The sequence below is a fragment of the Chelmon rostratus genome, chromosome 19 (genome assembly GCF_017976325.1).
Source record: "Chelmon rostratus isolate fCheRos1 chromosome 19, fCheRos1.pri, whole genome shotgun sequence".
NCBI classification, from domain to species: Eukaryota; Metazoa; Chordata; class Actinopteri; order Chaetodontiformes; family Chaetodontidae; genus Chelmon; species Chelmon rostratus.
Genome location: NC_055676.1, coordinates 19,478,580 through 19,494,334, shown reverse-complemented (window position 1 = coordinate 19,494,334; position 15,755 = coordinate 19,478,580). Strand labels below are relative to the sequence as shown.

Genomic DNA, 15,755 nt, shown 5'->3' with positions numbered 1-15,755 from the left:
TGGGATGTTAGACTTGTTACAAACCAGGGAACGCACAACTGGCGAGCTGCTTTGCAATGCATTTCACTGATGAAAAGTGTGAGAGGGGGCGTAGGAAGTGAGAGGGGAGGCAGGCCAGGGAGGGGAGGGAGGAGGGGAATAGAGAGAGAGAGGTGCTTTTTAAGATTTCATGTTCTCCTCCAGCCCCCACAGTTTGCAGATAAAGGTTGCCGTTGCCAAGGTGACTTGACAGAGAAAGGGAAAGTATCTGGCTGTGTTGCGCCTGTTCTTGTGCAGGAAGCTTAGAAGCCAGAGGCATAGATAAGATGATTTCAGTCCCTCCTCCACAGAACAAAAGCTGTACGCATGATATACTGCTTTAAATACCTCAGGACACTTCGGCTGCTGTATTCACTCCAAAGCTGCCTAAATATGCGAAACATGCAGTAATGAGAAAGCACCCTATGCTGTGCTGAAGCTCCTTTTCTCAGCTAAATCACGTCAATACATGTAGCCAGACAAATTATCTCCACACTGAGGACAAAGATGCAATGCTTTACAGTCAAGAGGAAAAAACTCTTATGTTTATTAGCCATGAATTTCACATTGTGAAAAAAATCACATGTACAAAATAATGCCATAAAAAATAGAAATTAAACTCTTACATGACAAAAAAAAAGGAAACTGATGCACACTGACAGTGTTATTTTTTTCTCTCTGTCTAATTTACATCATTATGTGACGCAAGATACTGTGCTCCAATCTGAGCCAGCTGGATTTCCAGATAAAACAGAGGATAAGAGGAAGGCAAGAGTAGAAATGCCACTCAGCAATTAGGTGCAATTGAAGGGGCATTCATTACTTGCTGTTGCCGGGGAAACTTGGGTTCTATGTGAAAGACACGCTCTTATCTGATTGGTGGGGCCAGAGGCTCTCTGTTTAGTGGTCGGAGGAGGTCAACATTATGGAGCCACAAAGGTCTCCATAGAAGTTCTGAAACTGCCAATAAAAGGACGGACTTTTGGGTGGCTTAAGGAGCCGAGCAGGAAACTGCAGAGCTGTTTACCAGTTTTACCCACAGATTTGACTTGTTTCATGAATCCTTGAGGAAGGACATTTGAAAGAAATATGTACATATTCCACCAAAACATTACCTCTTACATTGAAATTCAATGATACCATTAATATTCAAATGCAAAACGTCAATGTTCAGGTTGCCTAGACAGACATACAGACAAAAACACTGATTAGCGTTACCATGTATTTCATATGCAAGTGTTTAAGACATTCTCTCTTTTTGGTCTTTAGGAACTTGCTTGTTTTTTTTTCTTTTTTTTTACGTGCATCATTGACACTATGGTGAAAAGCACTGCGGTGTCTGCCCTTATCAATGCACAGCTTACTGGATTCAACTCTTTTGACCTAATGGTGAAGAAGACTGTGGGTTAACACCCAAAGGAGCACAAGTTAGCACATGTGACAGTCCTCCAGCTGTCCTAAGGACAGCTGCAAAGACGGTCGCATTCTTAACCATGTCAGGGTTACTCCCTGATAGTTACTAGGTCACATACTGCATCGTTCCAGCAACCTTATCTGTTTTATGGTTCATATCTTTTTGTTTTGTTGGTTTTGTTGGCCCAGATGGGACCATTTAAGACAGGTTTGGACCCAGGTTACAGTTTAAAGAGAATCTTTCAATCTAAGTAAAGTCAGCATTTCTTCCAAAGCCATTCAGTCTTCTTATTTGGGCAGTGACCCTGTAGCCTAAACTGCGTCACACCATCAGTAATCCGAGCCGTTCCATCCATACTCTGACATAAATGAAAACCCTGGGAGAGGTGCTCCTCTGTCTCTTTAAAAAGAACAAGCTCCTCCTGGGAAAGACTGAAATGTGCAAAATGCAGCCCAACTGAGATCAAATAAAACACAACACCTGGCCATGCATGACATAACCCAAACATACATTCCCACAAGAATGCAGGCAGAGAAGAAATAAATAGGATTGAACATATTAACATAACACAGTAATCATTGTCATATAAATTAAGACGACATTGCAGCAAGTTTTAACAAGAAACTGATGAATTCTCAGTTGAAGTTAAGGTGACAAGATTTCTGTGACCACAGAGAAGAGTTCATGCCAGTTTTACTGAATCACTATGAGTGGACATGCTCTAAAAAGGGTTCAGCTATGACTCAGCAAGCGAGCCGCCGCTTTTATCAGAATAACAGAAGCACAGCCGGTCTTTTACAGCATTAAGTGTGCAGGTGAATGCGACAGTGTGGAATCAAACACTGAATGCCGCCCCAGTGTACAGTGGGTCAGTTAACCGGCGCTCAGCGGGCGTTAATGCGCAGCTGAAAAACAGCAAACATGTAAGGTCGTGACCCCGAGGCACCTCGACCCCCCCGGCCACGCACAGATCCCCTTCATCCTCCTCAACCTCAGCTGGCGTTGGTCATCAACACCTCGTGGCTCGCAGTGACAGCGAACTGCCAAAGCCTTCATAAGAGGAACACTCGAAGGTTTGTTTCTGTGTCAGAGCTGTTACGTCTTTGAAAGAAGAAGAAAAAAAGATACAAGGGGCAAAACAAAAAACGCTTATTACAGGAGAGAAGGGGGAGATTAGCTCCTTCATTGTGCCTTTTATAAATCAGCTATACTCAGTCAAACTGAGCTGCGTTCTGTTCTTTAGCACACCAATCAACGCGTTCTCCCTCCCTCGGTCTAAATTGAACATCCATCATGCTATACATTGCAGTCTCCATGAAAAGAGCACATTTTTTTCTTCTTATTTATCATAGCAAAAAAAAAAAACACCAATATGCATCCTCACAAGCCTGTCATGACTAAATGGGAAGAATGCAGCTTGTGCGATATGTTTTGCAGTCCTGGTTTTGGCAGCATGAAAGCACGAGCCGGATATGCACAAGGTTGGAGTTTGTGCCTCACATAACAAGCAGCAGTTTGTTTGGTTTGTTTGCGTGAGCGACTGCACTGCGTGTCTCAGCTTCCTTCTCAGAGGCGAGAAATGACATCATTTCAGTTAAGCGTCCAGCGGTACGTTTCTGGCTCGGCGTCTTTGCGACATCAAGATGAATGCGGGCGTCTGTACATCACTGCTCGGTGTCTCTTTTTAGAGGAAGATGATGTGTGCTTCTTCACAGTTGGAGTCCAGTGGATGATGCAAAACAGGGATACCTGCGGAAGAGAGAGGAAAAACTTGTTAAACAGACTAACGAGATGTGTGAAAGTAGCCTGAAAGCAAGCGACGCTCAACAGTTCAAAGGTGAATTTTCAATTATTCAAGGCACAAAAGAAGCTTAAAATGAAAATAATGCACATGTAGGAAAACAAGGCTCAGGCATAAAGCCAGAAGGATCACCTCACAACCTTCTGGAAAGTCCTGCATTGTTTTTCTCTCTTTACAGAGAGTGGATGATAAAAATGAACAACTCAATACAATGCAATGCAATAGCACTGATATTCAGTTCTTTTAGGCCCTAATTTGTTCTGATGTTGACTTGAACTGCACTTTCTTTAGTCCCTATGATCTAATACAGCGCCAGCACAAAGTGCAGCCTCAATAATGAACATAAAAATGAAGTGGCACGTCTCTGACACAGTCTGACCAAGAATGTAAGGCTAGAATTTCAGAGCTACTATATTACATTGTGAAAGTATTGCTGATGTAGCCGCTCCGTATCTCCTGCTAGACTAATAGATCTGGTAAATCCACCCACTCTGTTTCCTCAGTGCAGTCTGGCCTCCGTCAAGCTTCTTCTCTCCCCCTCAGCTTACTATACTTTTCATATCTGAGTGTTTTACTCTCAGAATTTCACTTTGACTTTTCCATTTTTAAAGCTATTACTTAATATGTACCTATCTGTGCGGCACAGATGGTTACTTGGCAGCCCTCTGTGTGTTAATGTAATAAAATCAGCTACCTCTGTTTTGAGGGGTCTTCCCTGTGCTGTTGAGTGAATAAGTAAACCCTGAACAGCTTTTTCTTTCTTACTTTTAGCTTGGAGAGAATCGGCTTGTTGCTGATGAAGCCTCGATTGGCCTTGAGGTTTCAATGGTCTTGTTAATTTACTTAAAATCCAGAAAAACAGCCAAGCAATGGATTCCAGTTTGTTTCACATTAGCATTTAGGAAAATGCATTTCCAAAGTATTAATCAAAGTAGTTTGAACAGCGCAGTGCGCTAACTTATCTCGCTGCACTGGTGCGTTGTGAAGCTACATGCTAGCTGCACTTTTCAAAAATCATAGAAAATGTTTCTTCAAGGAATAATTATGCATTTTGGTACACTTCTCCGCTTTGTTGCCAAGAGTTACATGAAAAGTTTAATGCTACACTAAATATAAAGCCACATCCAACACTCTTAGCTAACGTAGCATAAACACGGGAAACAGGAAAATAGCTAACCTGGCTCTGTCCACTACCACTTCTAAAGCTCACTAATCAGCACATTATACCTCCTTTGTATATGTACAAAAACACATGATAGTGGGGTTTTATGGGACTTTACATCCTATATATTTCTGAAACAGGAGAAGTAACTCCCTAGAGTCTAAGCTAAGCTAACTGGCTGTTGGCTGTAGCTTCATATTTAGCATACTGACAAAAGAGTCGTATCTTCTCAGCTAACTCTCAGCAAGAAAGTGAATAAGCATATTTAATGTCAAATGATTCCCTTAACACTGTGCACATGCACCGTGCACAATACACCATGCTACTTTATATTAACTGGAAACCATTTAAACTGCTACACTGCCATGGTTGGAAACCAGATGAAGCTGATCAGGTTACATTACACCAATCTGGAAAACACAGTCAGACTATGTGCATATTGATATGGTGATATGATGATGATATGATGATTTCCTGGCCTAAAAGCTGCATCTCAGTTCAGTTAATTTGACCCCTTCTAGCTGAGTGAACTGAACAATCAATGTCTATATTTGATTGGTCATCAGATCAGCATTGCTCGTGATAGTTTCTCTTGACATTTTGCGTCTGAGTAACTTGCAAACAGCTAAAATCAACGACAGTCAACCTGAAAATGTGCCTACGCTAAAAACATCAAGGAAGTGAGTCAAAAAACCTGCATTATTTGATTTTGTCAGCTCGCCCAAACTAAAAGCTTTCCGGGGGAGAAAAAAAATTTAAAAAGGAAGAATTTCAGACGAGTCAGAATTGTTCCCCTGGGAAAAACTGAGAGAACTTCTTTTTTCTCTCACAGCTACAATCTCCATCTGTGAGGTCTAACATACTTCCTTTCCCTTTCATTCCTTAACAGTCAGCCTTCTTTTCCGTTCCTCCACATTTCGTCTTTTCACCGCGTTCAGCGAGTAGACTGTCAGTTGCCATGACAGGCAGGCGCACCGAAAAACAAATTCTGTATTAAATTAGAGGCAGGATTATATCCTTCACTGAGCGCCATGTAGCATTGGCTTAGAGATAGTTAAAACCTTCAGTTTAGTCTCTCCTTTTCAGAGATGAGTCACTGAAAAGAAAGGGAATAATAAGTCTTAAAAAATGTTTCATCCTGTGGAGAGGAGGAACATCACAGTGTCGCAGCAGGGAAGCTGCTCTGAGCTGCTTCCTGGCATTGTCAAACAGAAGACTTTCCTGTGCTGGACAGCTGAGGAGTCACTCCACTGCTTTTCCTACGCTTTCTCAGGAGCTGAGGGCCCACAGCCATTTCACAGCAAAATGAAAAGGACTGCATGCATGGGTATGTGCGGGGGCATCAGTGTCGGGTGTAGGGATTGTGCGACGTGGTGTGATCATGAGCCTGCAGCATGCAGAAAGATCAGGTTTGCCAGCTGACTACACATGCTCCACATACGTCTGTCCTGTTTATCATCAGGGCAGGAGAGCGGGGTTAGAATGAGGCCAAGAAGACATAGATGGAGTTCAACTGTAAATGTTCAGAGCCAGACCACTACCATCGAGGATGATGTGGGCTGAGGTGGGGGGGCTGACGCTCCCTAACCCCATAATGACTCTCCCTCCTCACTTCCCCTGCTGCCACTTCTCTTCGTCACCTCTACTTGTAACTGATGATGAATGGTTTCCGACACTGCGTGAGTCGCCGGCTGCCTCCCTCACCCAGCGTAAAGACCATAACCTCATCAAAGGAAGGCGACTGAGAGTGGATTAGCCTCGCCGGGGTGTTGTAGCCTGCTGGTGTGTGGCTTGTCTAATTGGTAGACCCCCAGTTCCCTCTTAGAGGGATTTCCCCCACAGGAGCAATAAAAGTATCCTATTCTCTTTCAATTACCCTCTCTGTCCTTCGGCCCATCCCCACAGCCACATAACTCACTTAACTAACGCACACAAGCCCCTATCAATCCTCCCGCCGGCCCACTCTCCCTCCTCTAGAGATCCTTCCTCTCCTCTTCTGAATCATGTATCGATTTATAGTTAATATGTATAATAAGTTTATTGTCCAACTATAAAATGTGCTCCTTCAGTTTGCATTTTTGCCAGATTTTAAGGATTGCTGCATATTTCGTTAATCACTGAAGTACTGATATTTGTGTCTGCATTAAAAATCCCATATTAATTTATGAACAAATAGATGCATGAGTAAATTCCTCTTCCTTGTCAAAACCTACAAAGCACCTACATTACCCATAATGCATTGCAACTCAGCTGCCTACGGTTCAGTCAGAGATCTGATGTGTGTTATGCTAGTAACAGCTAATGTAGCCCCGAGCCACTAGCCTGAAATAGAGATGAGGCGTGGGCTGCAGAGGTCAGGTGAGCTCACTTGTAGTCTTCAGACCCAGTAGACCAGAGATATATTACTTGAAGCAATTTATAAGATGTTTCCCTCAGGAGCCACAAATGGCTTTGCTCAACGTTTTATCCACATATGAAGGAGTACTCCCAAAGACCTGTAAACATTTAATATGAAAAATCAGTGGAATTCCCCTTTCAGACAAACAATGAGGAGTCAAACTCACCTCATGGAAAGGGTGTAGGTAGAGGGGTTTGGGGGCTCAAGCAGGCAGGTGTTTCCAGGTGCTGACGAATGCAGTGGGAATGAGTGAGTACGGCACAGTAGTGATGCTGTTCCAGGCATCCAGCGTGGGGTCGTAGCAGTCCAGAGTTTTACACCGCTGTGTGCCGAAGTACCCACCCACTACATACAGTTTGTTCCCGGACGCCACAGCCTGGCAGCTCATCCGCTTGGCTGTCACGTCGCCCACTTTAGTCCACTGGTAGCTCTCGCTGCTGAACTTATAAGCCGAGCAGGCTGAGAACTCTGTATCCCCGCCCATGACAAAGATCTGGTTCCCCAGCACAGCAGCAGCCGTGTAGCGCCACGGCTGCGGGCAGGACGCGGGCACAGTCCATCGGTTCTCCTGCGGATCGTAGCACTGCACCTTGGGCAGCTTGTCGTGGGTGACGCTGGTCCCTCCAAAGGCAAAGAGCTTGAGCTTGACGCTGACCACTGCTGCATTGCTCACACCCTCTCTCAATGGAGCCACCATGGTCCACTTGTTTGCCACTGGGTCAAACTGCTCCACCTGTTTGAGAGATACAGACGGGGAAGCCGGGAGGCAGCCAGTTGCAGCCGTGTGACCTCCCACCACGTAGAGGCAGTGTTTCAGTTCCGCAGAGCCGTGGCCAAACCTGGCGATGAGCATGGGCGCCGCCTTCGACCATTCCTCGTGGACTGTGTCGTAGACCCATACATCTTTGGACACACCATTCTCTGAGCCTCTTCCACCAGTGATGTACACCTTACATCCGATGGCGCAGGCGCTGAACTCCTTCCTGGGGCTGGGGATGTCAGCCTTGGGGATGATCTCTTTGGCTTTCTGGTCCACCAGGTACAACTTGTCACACATGAAAGTCTGTCCTCCCAGGAGAAAGAGGGCATGGCTGGTTTTTCTTGGTCGGGCACACGGGCTGTTAACAACGCCATCATTCTGCAGGATCTTTAGCTTACAGCGGATAGCTTCATCCACCAGCTCCTTGCTCTTGGCCTGGGCGTTGATCAGCTCTTCTGTAGATACGTTCTCCATGAGAAAGATGGCAGGCAGCAGGGCCAGACGGACCGTTCTCAGGAGCTCTGGAAGGTGGCAGTGCCTCTTTTCCAGGTCATAGTTGATCCAGTTCAGGGCAGCTTCATAAACCAGTCTCTCATCTTCTGTCTCTAGCTCCTCATGTGACAAAAGCTGCACCACCATATCTTTGGGCAGTTGGAGGAAGTCCTCTGTCTTGCAAATAGCGGGAAAGTTGCTGAGGCACATGCCCCAGGAGAGCTCTGACAGCTTGGTGCACTGGTGGGCATCAGACAGCAACAGCATGCCAAGGCAGTTAGATGGGTGAAGGTTTCTCTCTAGGAATTCAGCACAGGCATCCCGGATGTCCTGAAACTCGAGCATGTCCCCGGCCTCCAATAGTGACTCTGCATTCTCCTCATTGATGACCACACGAGAGGAGTATGCATAATCCAGAAGTAGCTCTAAAACCTCCGGGTGGATGGAGTCACGGAAGTCGACCTCGCTGGCCTGGCTCTCCCTCAGCCCGCCACTGAACATGGCCTCAAAGTAGCGGCTGCAGGCGGCCAGCACGGCGCGATGGCAGGGGAAGGAGCGGCTACCGGCATGAAGCAGGACGTCTGTGAAGAGCCGCTGCTGCCGCAGTGAGTTGAGGTGCATGAGGACACTGTCGGCATAGGAGGACTTGTGGAACAGGTAGATGTTCATAGAGCCAGTGCTGGCTCGTGATTTTCGGTTCTCATGGACGCACACTGACATTTTCATTGAATCCTGAAAAAGAGAAGAAAGATCTCTCTTTAATGCATTTCATTTTTAAAGTCGATTAAAAAGTCCAAGGTTGTTCATTGCTTTGCTGATGGATGGTGTGAGTCACACTGCAGACTGTAGACTGTAGATGATTTTCTTTTATGCTCTCAGTCAAGATTTCAAATATTTGTGAATTCAGTAAAGGGTTTGATGTGCCAGTAAGACACAAAAAGTCTTCTGTCAAAGAACTTACTTTAATTATATCTGCTAGTTGAATAACAACTTGAAATTCTCTTTACAACAGACCTGAGCATTACAATAATGAGTTTCCCGTAAAGAGGAGGCAAACTTTCACTAATGATATGGGAGTTTGTTGTGGAGACACAGCATAATGAAAGAAACTACATCATTAGAGTGTAGTCATTAGTGAGAATTGATCTTCTATCGTTCAATCTCCATCTAAATTCATTGAAGAGCTCCACTCCTTCAGCTGTTCCTCTTCCATCATCAATCTGTCCAACATGGAGGAGGTGTTTCATTTTTCTTCTTTTTGGTCTTTTTTTATAAATATTCAAACTTATTCTACAATGCCGTCAAATGAACATACAATAATAATAAACACGCTTTACCATGTCCAGTCATTTTGAAGTTAGATATGCATGAGAGGCTTGGTAGCTTGTATGCAAGAGCAGCGTGTAATCACTCTAAATCAGGATGAATTATGTTGTTTATCAGAGAGCCTAGACTGTTTGTTTGTAAGATTAGTCATGAAAAAGCAGACTGATGCAGTTTCAGCTTTCAATCAAGCATTAAAGTGGGCCCAATTTCCACACACTATGATGCTGATGTTGAAATATTACATTTTGCAGATGATGAATGATGTGTATGTTTTTGAACAGTACTGTAATCCTTCTCAGGCATTTAGCGAGAGATCCAGTGATTACAAGCTGCAAAACAGCATACGTCTGCGAGTTATGAAGGTCAAGCAGATAACAATTGTCTTCTCCAGAGGCTTTTCCACTTTCAACTCCAAGCAGTACTAATCCCCCTTTTTAGAGATACCATGGTTTACAAGTAAGTCCCTTTAAGAAAAGAGCAAAGAAAGAGACAGCAGGACTCTTTTAAGCCTGTGGGAAATGCACAGAATTTACTCCACTCCCCTCCAGAAAGTCCTAGCTCCCATCTTTGCTGTCCTTGCCCTGTCCTGGCTCAGAGCTCGGCTTCATTCCACCCAATTTCCAGACATGTCAAGTGCCTCCTTCGCTCTGTTTGCAGAGTCCTCGCCTGACCCAGTAAATCCACAGCTGTCAGATTCTTTGACCAGACTTGCAGTCATTTTAAGTTCTCTTCTAGGTCACTCCAAATAACTTAATGAGTGACAGAAGATTGCTTAATCTTGAGAGTAAACCTCAAGACCAATTACACTCCACCCAAAATCTGCGATTTCAGTATCAAAACAGGCGCGAGCAAAAAGCTGAAGGTGAATTCTGTCGTTAAAACGGACTCTGATGATGACAAGTTTTAAAGACATAAAAGTATGAAAACACGGTTAAATAACCAACTGCCTGCAGCTGCCATTGTTTCTCAGTGAGACAAACCTACAGCTGGTTTGATTCTCAAAAGATCGATTTTTGGTCAGACTTACAGAGTTCAAAAGTGTCCAGGTGTCATTAATGACTCCTCTAAAACCCCGCTGCAAAGAGGAGAAGGCAGTTTCCATTTTCCTTCAGTTGCATCATCTGCTCCAAAATCCTCAGAATGCTGTCTCATGAATAGACAATCGGGTGTGAACACTGCACACACAAACGCAAGTCCAACGGGGATTTCTGGTGAGAAGTGTCACTCACACCTTCGGCTTCAACAGAACTGTATTGTTCCTCGTGAGAAGTTCCGGGGGGTGATTAAATTCCAGTTAAACCAACTCCCCAAACCAGCTGCTCTGTGTAATGTTTTTATTTTCACCCAGGTTGGCTGTTTTGCTGCAGCTGTCAGTGGGGAAAACCTGCAGCGTGTGTTAGCATAACATATTCTGTGTGCACAACTGCAAACATTTGTTTTCAGGGCCTTTGTCCTGCTCAGCCAACACGATAGCACAAGTTTCATGTTTTTGGCAGCATGGCTGCAGTGATGGCAGTGTCGGGCAGTCCTCTAACCCACAGGTCCGGACTGAAATATCTCAACAGATATTGCATGGATTCTAATTAACTTTGGCACAAATGTTCATGGTGCCCAGAGGATGAAGCGTAATAACTCTTGTGATCCACTGACTTTTTGTCTGGTGTCATGAGGTTGACATTTGTGGTTTGGAGTAAAATGTCTCAAGAGCTACTGGATGGATTGCCATGAAATATATTACAGACATTCTTGTCCCCCAAGGATGAATTTTTAACAACTGTGAGGATCCTCTGAATTTTCACACAGCAGCAATTTCTAAAAAAATGGTCTTTGACTAAATACTTGCAATATATTGACTGCATTCCCATTAACACCGGCTGTGCTTTGCTTTTCGCATTAATTAGCAAATGTTAGCATGCTATTACCCTTAACTAATATGATAAACACAGCAAACATTACACCTGCTTGGCATAATAATGCTAGCATTTTCATTTTCAGCATGTTAACTTGTAAGCATTTAGCTGAAAGCACCACCAAGCGCAGCCTCGCAGAGCTTATTCTACTCTTAATGACTTAGCAGAGAAAAAATCTGGTTGAATAATGAAACTTTATGACTCATACAAATGTGACACAGTCGAATGAACCACAAGAATAAACACCCTGTGAAACAATAGTAATGTTTCACAGGTGTTCCCACAGCTTTAAGGTGCACTCTTAATAACATATGTGGGAGGACTAAATTAAAACAAATACACAGCTTTCCAAGTCGTATTTTATAATAATAATAGGTGGAAGAATATTATTTATCACAACTTAATGAAATACAAAACCAACTGCAACCTTGGTTCAGCAGGATTTATTGCATTCCAGCACTGACACAACTGGCAACCCGTCATCTTCTGGCCTCTGGCTCAGCTATAATGAGAATATCCTAGGCTGCTCTCTCACCTGCACATGCCACCTCCTACACACACACACACACACACAGAGAGCACTGATACATGTTTTCTAACTGGAAGCTGTAAGTGGCTTGATTTGGTAAGTGGTGCTAATAAATCAAGCACTAAACTGGAGAGGTTTTGCATATTCTCTGTTCACAGGAGGGACTCCTAAAAATGCAATTATCTCTGAAGGTAAAAACAATTCTGCATCACGAGCAGCAGTTACCTGAAATCATGATAACAGGTCTGTGTCGTCGTTGCAGCCCTTTTACCAAACAATGTGCTGCTCCTGTGCCAGTGCTCTGACTTCCAAAGTATAATCATTTCCTCTCTGAAATGGCTCATAGAGCTACTTTCTCATCTTGATAATGGCAAGGCATGGCATGCTCTTGTTCTAGGAAATGGCAAATATTTTGGTCTGTTGTCCAAATAAGAGTGTGAGTCAAGAATTTTAAAAAGTCTGAAATTCTTGCTCAGCTTTCTACTTATCTACGCTATAATTCAGTCTTGTTATAACTTTGAATTTTACTTAATTTGCCTTTGATTATGTATTCAGTGCTAAAATTATGATAATCACAGCTTGTACATTCCTGTTTTATTCCCCTACCACTATTCCATTAAATTACACACTGCCCCATACACTTACTGAAGGTGTTTTGCCTGTGTAATCTAAATTTTGCATTTTATCAAACAAAGTTTTGACGGCTGAATGAGCTCACTCATACGTACAGTGAGTGCAGGAGAGCTGAACAAAGAGCAGTAAACCAGATACTTATTGCATTTGCATATTAAAGGATAAAGCCTGGATTACCAAGTAGGCCTGCAGATCCTGAAAATTTAAATTTAAATGGAAATTTGTCCTTGTCACAAATTTGCTTGTCCCCAACTGTCCAGTAAGGATTTTTTATTACTTTATGTCAACTGTGCAGACTCCAATAAGTAAGTATTCCATATTGCAGTACTCCCTGATAAGCAGCCTATTATCTTTATGCAATGTAAAAATGTCTTCTGCAAACTACCACACGTCCCTCTGCACGTGAAACCCAACACAGATCACTGGACAAATCAAATTAATGCAGCCCCATATAACCACTCAAATCAGATTATTACTTTAATCTGGCTGCCGACAGTAAACAGGTTACAACGTGTGCATAAACATCCTGAACAAATCCTGCCGTGAAATCCCTGAAGACTGTCTGGAAGACATTAACGTCTCAAAACGTCCTTTGCTGATTAGATCTGAAACCTGGTCGATCAGATGAAAACAAAAATGCCAAACATCCTCCCATTCCTGCTTCTCAAATGTGACGCTTTGCTGCTTATAATCAATAATTGTTAACTGCAGCCCTGAGGCTATTAATTATAAGGACATTAATTTGTACACCATCAAGGAAAACTTTAGAGAAAGTTGAGATAATCTTGACAACGTTGGCCACTAAGAACTAATTGTTTGCCACTGACTGACACCTTCACTTACAGGTAATTTTAAACTGCAATAAATGACAATTTGCGTAACATATGACTTCACTGCTCATAGTTAGATGTGGCAGTGAAGCGAGTTGTTGGTTTGCATGACTGTTTATTTTGCACCATGATGGCTATTTGCATATTTTCCTGTGAATATAAACTGAGACTGAAGCAGGCAAACACAAATATAAAAGTCTCTTGTTTCAGCATAAATCAACTGGAGCTGAAACATGAATCCATTAGTTATTGAATAAATGTGACACATTCTCTCATTTGGCTTCTCTAATGTGAGGTTTTGCTGCTTTTCTTTGCCACATATCACTGTAACCCGACTACCTTCAGGTCTTGGACTGTTGGTCGGACATAACAAGCAGCTTGGAGGCGTCATTGTGGGCTCTGGGAAGCTGCGGTTTACATTTTTTCACAACTTTCTTAACATTTTATAGGCTAATTGTTTAGTCACTGGATTGACTGATCATGAAATGTAGTTGCAGCCCTAAAAGGAAGCACAGTTATTCATATTAGGATTATCTACGAGTGCTCATGGTAGTATAACTTGCTCTTGGTCTCATAGGCTATTTTCTGTTGGAGGTGCTGCATTTACACCAACATGCCCTGAGAGGAAGAAAATATGCCAGCAGTGTGAGAGCAAGCGGTTGGCTGGATGTCTGTGAGAGTTGTCATCCCCGTCCCCTCACAGAAAACAGATCCACAGGCACATAACCGGAAAGCACATACATGCCACACTCACAGTAAAAAGGCATGCACACGCAGCCTCTGGACTCTTTCTGAGGCCTGGCTGGCTGCAGTCTGTTCTCAAATCACTGCCAGGTGTTCACAGTCAGCCATGGGCTCAGGGAGAGGGATGGGAGGGAGAGACTTCAGAAGTAAACACCAGGCTTATGTGGGCCAGCTCTATACATTTACCACATGGCCACAAAAAAAAGAAACAAGATGCAAAACAAAAGGACGCGCCAGCAGCTATTGATCCGCGTGTCCGCATCAATCTTCATCTGAACAGAATCCAATTTACAGTCTCGAACCAGCTGTCCACACGCATCTGAGCGGGCTTACCTGTGTTTAAACCAAAGCCCTGCCACTTAGAAAACACCGCTGATCAATTCATAACAGCGAGAGGAGCGCGCGGCACCTGATAATCGCCTTTAAAACAGCTTGAGCGCGCAAGGGCGAAGGGGGAGCGCACCGAGGGCTGACATGATCATATGCAAACAGCACAATCAAAGTGCAAGGCAACAACATCATGTGGACACAAGCGGTGAACGCCAACAGTCTTTTGTCCATCAGCCTGATCTGTGCTGCGCTTTCTCCGCCTCAGCGCGGAGTTTTGCATCATCAGGTGATCGGAAAGGACGCAGCAGCTGCTACAGCTTTTTTATTTGTTCCTGAGCTACCAACATCTTTAAGTGTGCGGTTTGCAGTCGGATTTACCTCTTTGGGTGAAAGCAGGAGTTCAATTGTGTCCGCAGTATCCCTCGAACATGCCACTTCTGACAGAGCCACGATGCAAGCCTTGCGCTCGGGGAGTGTAACAACTCCTTGGTTATTTCCGAAATGCTGGAGGACACTCGGTCCGGATGCGGCGGCTCCCCTCAGACCAGCCACCACAGTGGCGTTACTACCGTTCAGCGTAAAGGACGAGGTGTTCGGAGGCGATGTCCGGAGGCGGTCCTCCTGTGCTGCTGCTCCGCTCCCGAGTGCCGCTCCTCCGCCTGCGCTCCCGATCCTCTCTCGCTGAAATCAGTGGGTGTGTTTACGGACGGAGGGGGGAGGACCGTCTCCCCTCGCAGGAAATGAAGTGAGACAGAGAGTATGCGCTAAGATGTGGAGGACGCTGGTCTCCACACACACACACACACACACACACACGCACATATCAACAGTTCATTTAGATTCTTTAGATTTCAGTATTTTTTTGTTGTATTCCTATAAGTTTTAGTCACATACCTCGTTTTAGGGCCATTTGAGGTCCCTGAACGCCCCTTTCAGTGCTCTGGAAATCCCCTCTTCAACAACTAAGTGCCAGTAAGTAAAACTAGCAGTTTACCTGAGTATTTCAACTACTACTAGTAGTAGTATCTGTACTCCAAGAGCTGTCATCTGACAGCAGTAGTTACTGGCTACTCTTTGACAGTGGTGCAAGAAATACTTAGATGTTTTACTTAAGTAACAGTACTAATACAACAAGGTACAAATACTGTAACCCCTGTGAGTGAGATATAAATATATGATACAGACTGACAATGTGTTACTGTTGTTTTCAGGTCAAAGTAATTCTACTTTTAAATAGAGTTTCATGGTTTAGTCCAGTGGTTCACAACATAGGGGTCGGGGTCCCTTCAAAGGGTCACAAGATAAATCTGAGGGGTCGTGAGAAGAAGAAGTTCAGCTCCTCATCTCTATATCCATCCAAGAAGCTCAAAGGAGAAATGTCTCTTGTTGAAGAGTTAACAAGATGTAG

General features: G+C 43.9%; 1 protein-coding gene across 1 annotated transcript; it reads right to left on the bottom strand.

Annotated features, from left to right (window-relative positions):
• Positions 1-540: 540 nt before the first annotated feature.
• On the bottom strand, positions 541-14,984 carry enc1 (ectodermal-neural cortex 1). Its single transcript, XM_041960885.1, has 3 exons — positions 14,726-14,984; positions 6,960-8,777; positions 541-3,181 (listed from the first exon to the last, which is right to left on the bottom strand). The coding sequence occupies exon 2, from the start codon at positions 8,769-8,771 to the stop codon at positions 6,996-6,998; it is 1,776 nt and encodes a 591-aa protein (XP_041816819.1). The 5' UTR covers positions 8,772-8,777; positions 14,726-14,984; the 3' UTR covers positions 541-3,181; positions 6,960-6,995.
• Positions 14,985-15,755: the final 771 nt, after the last annotated feature.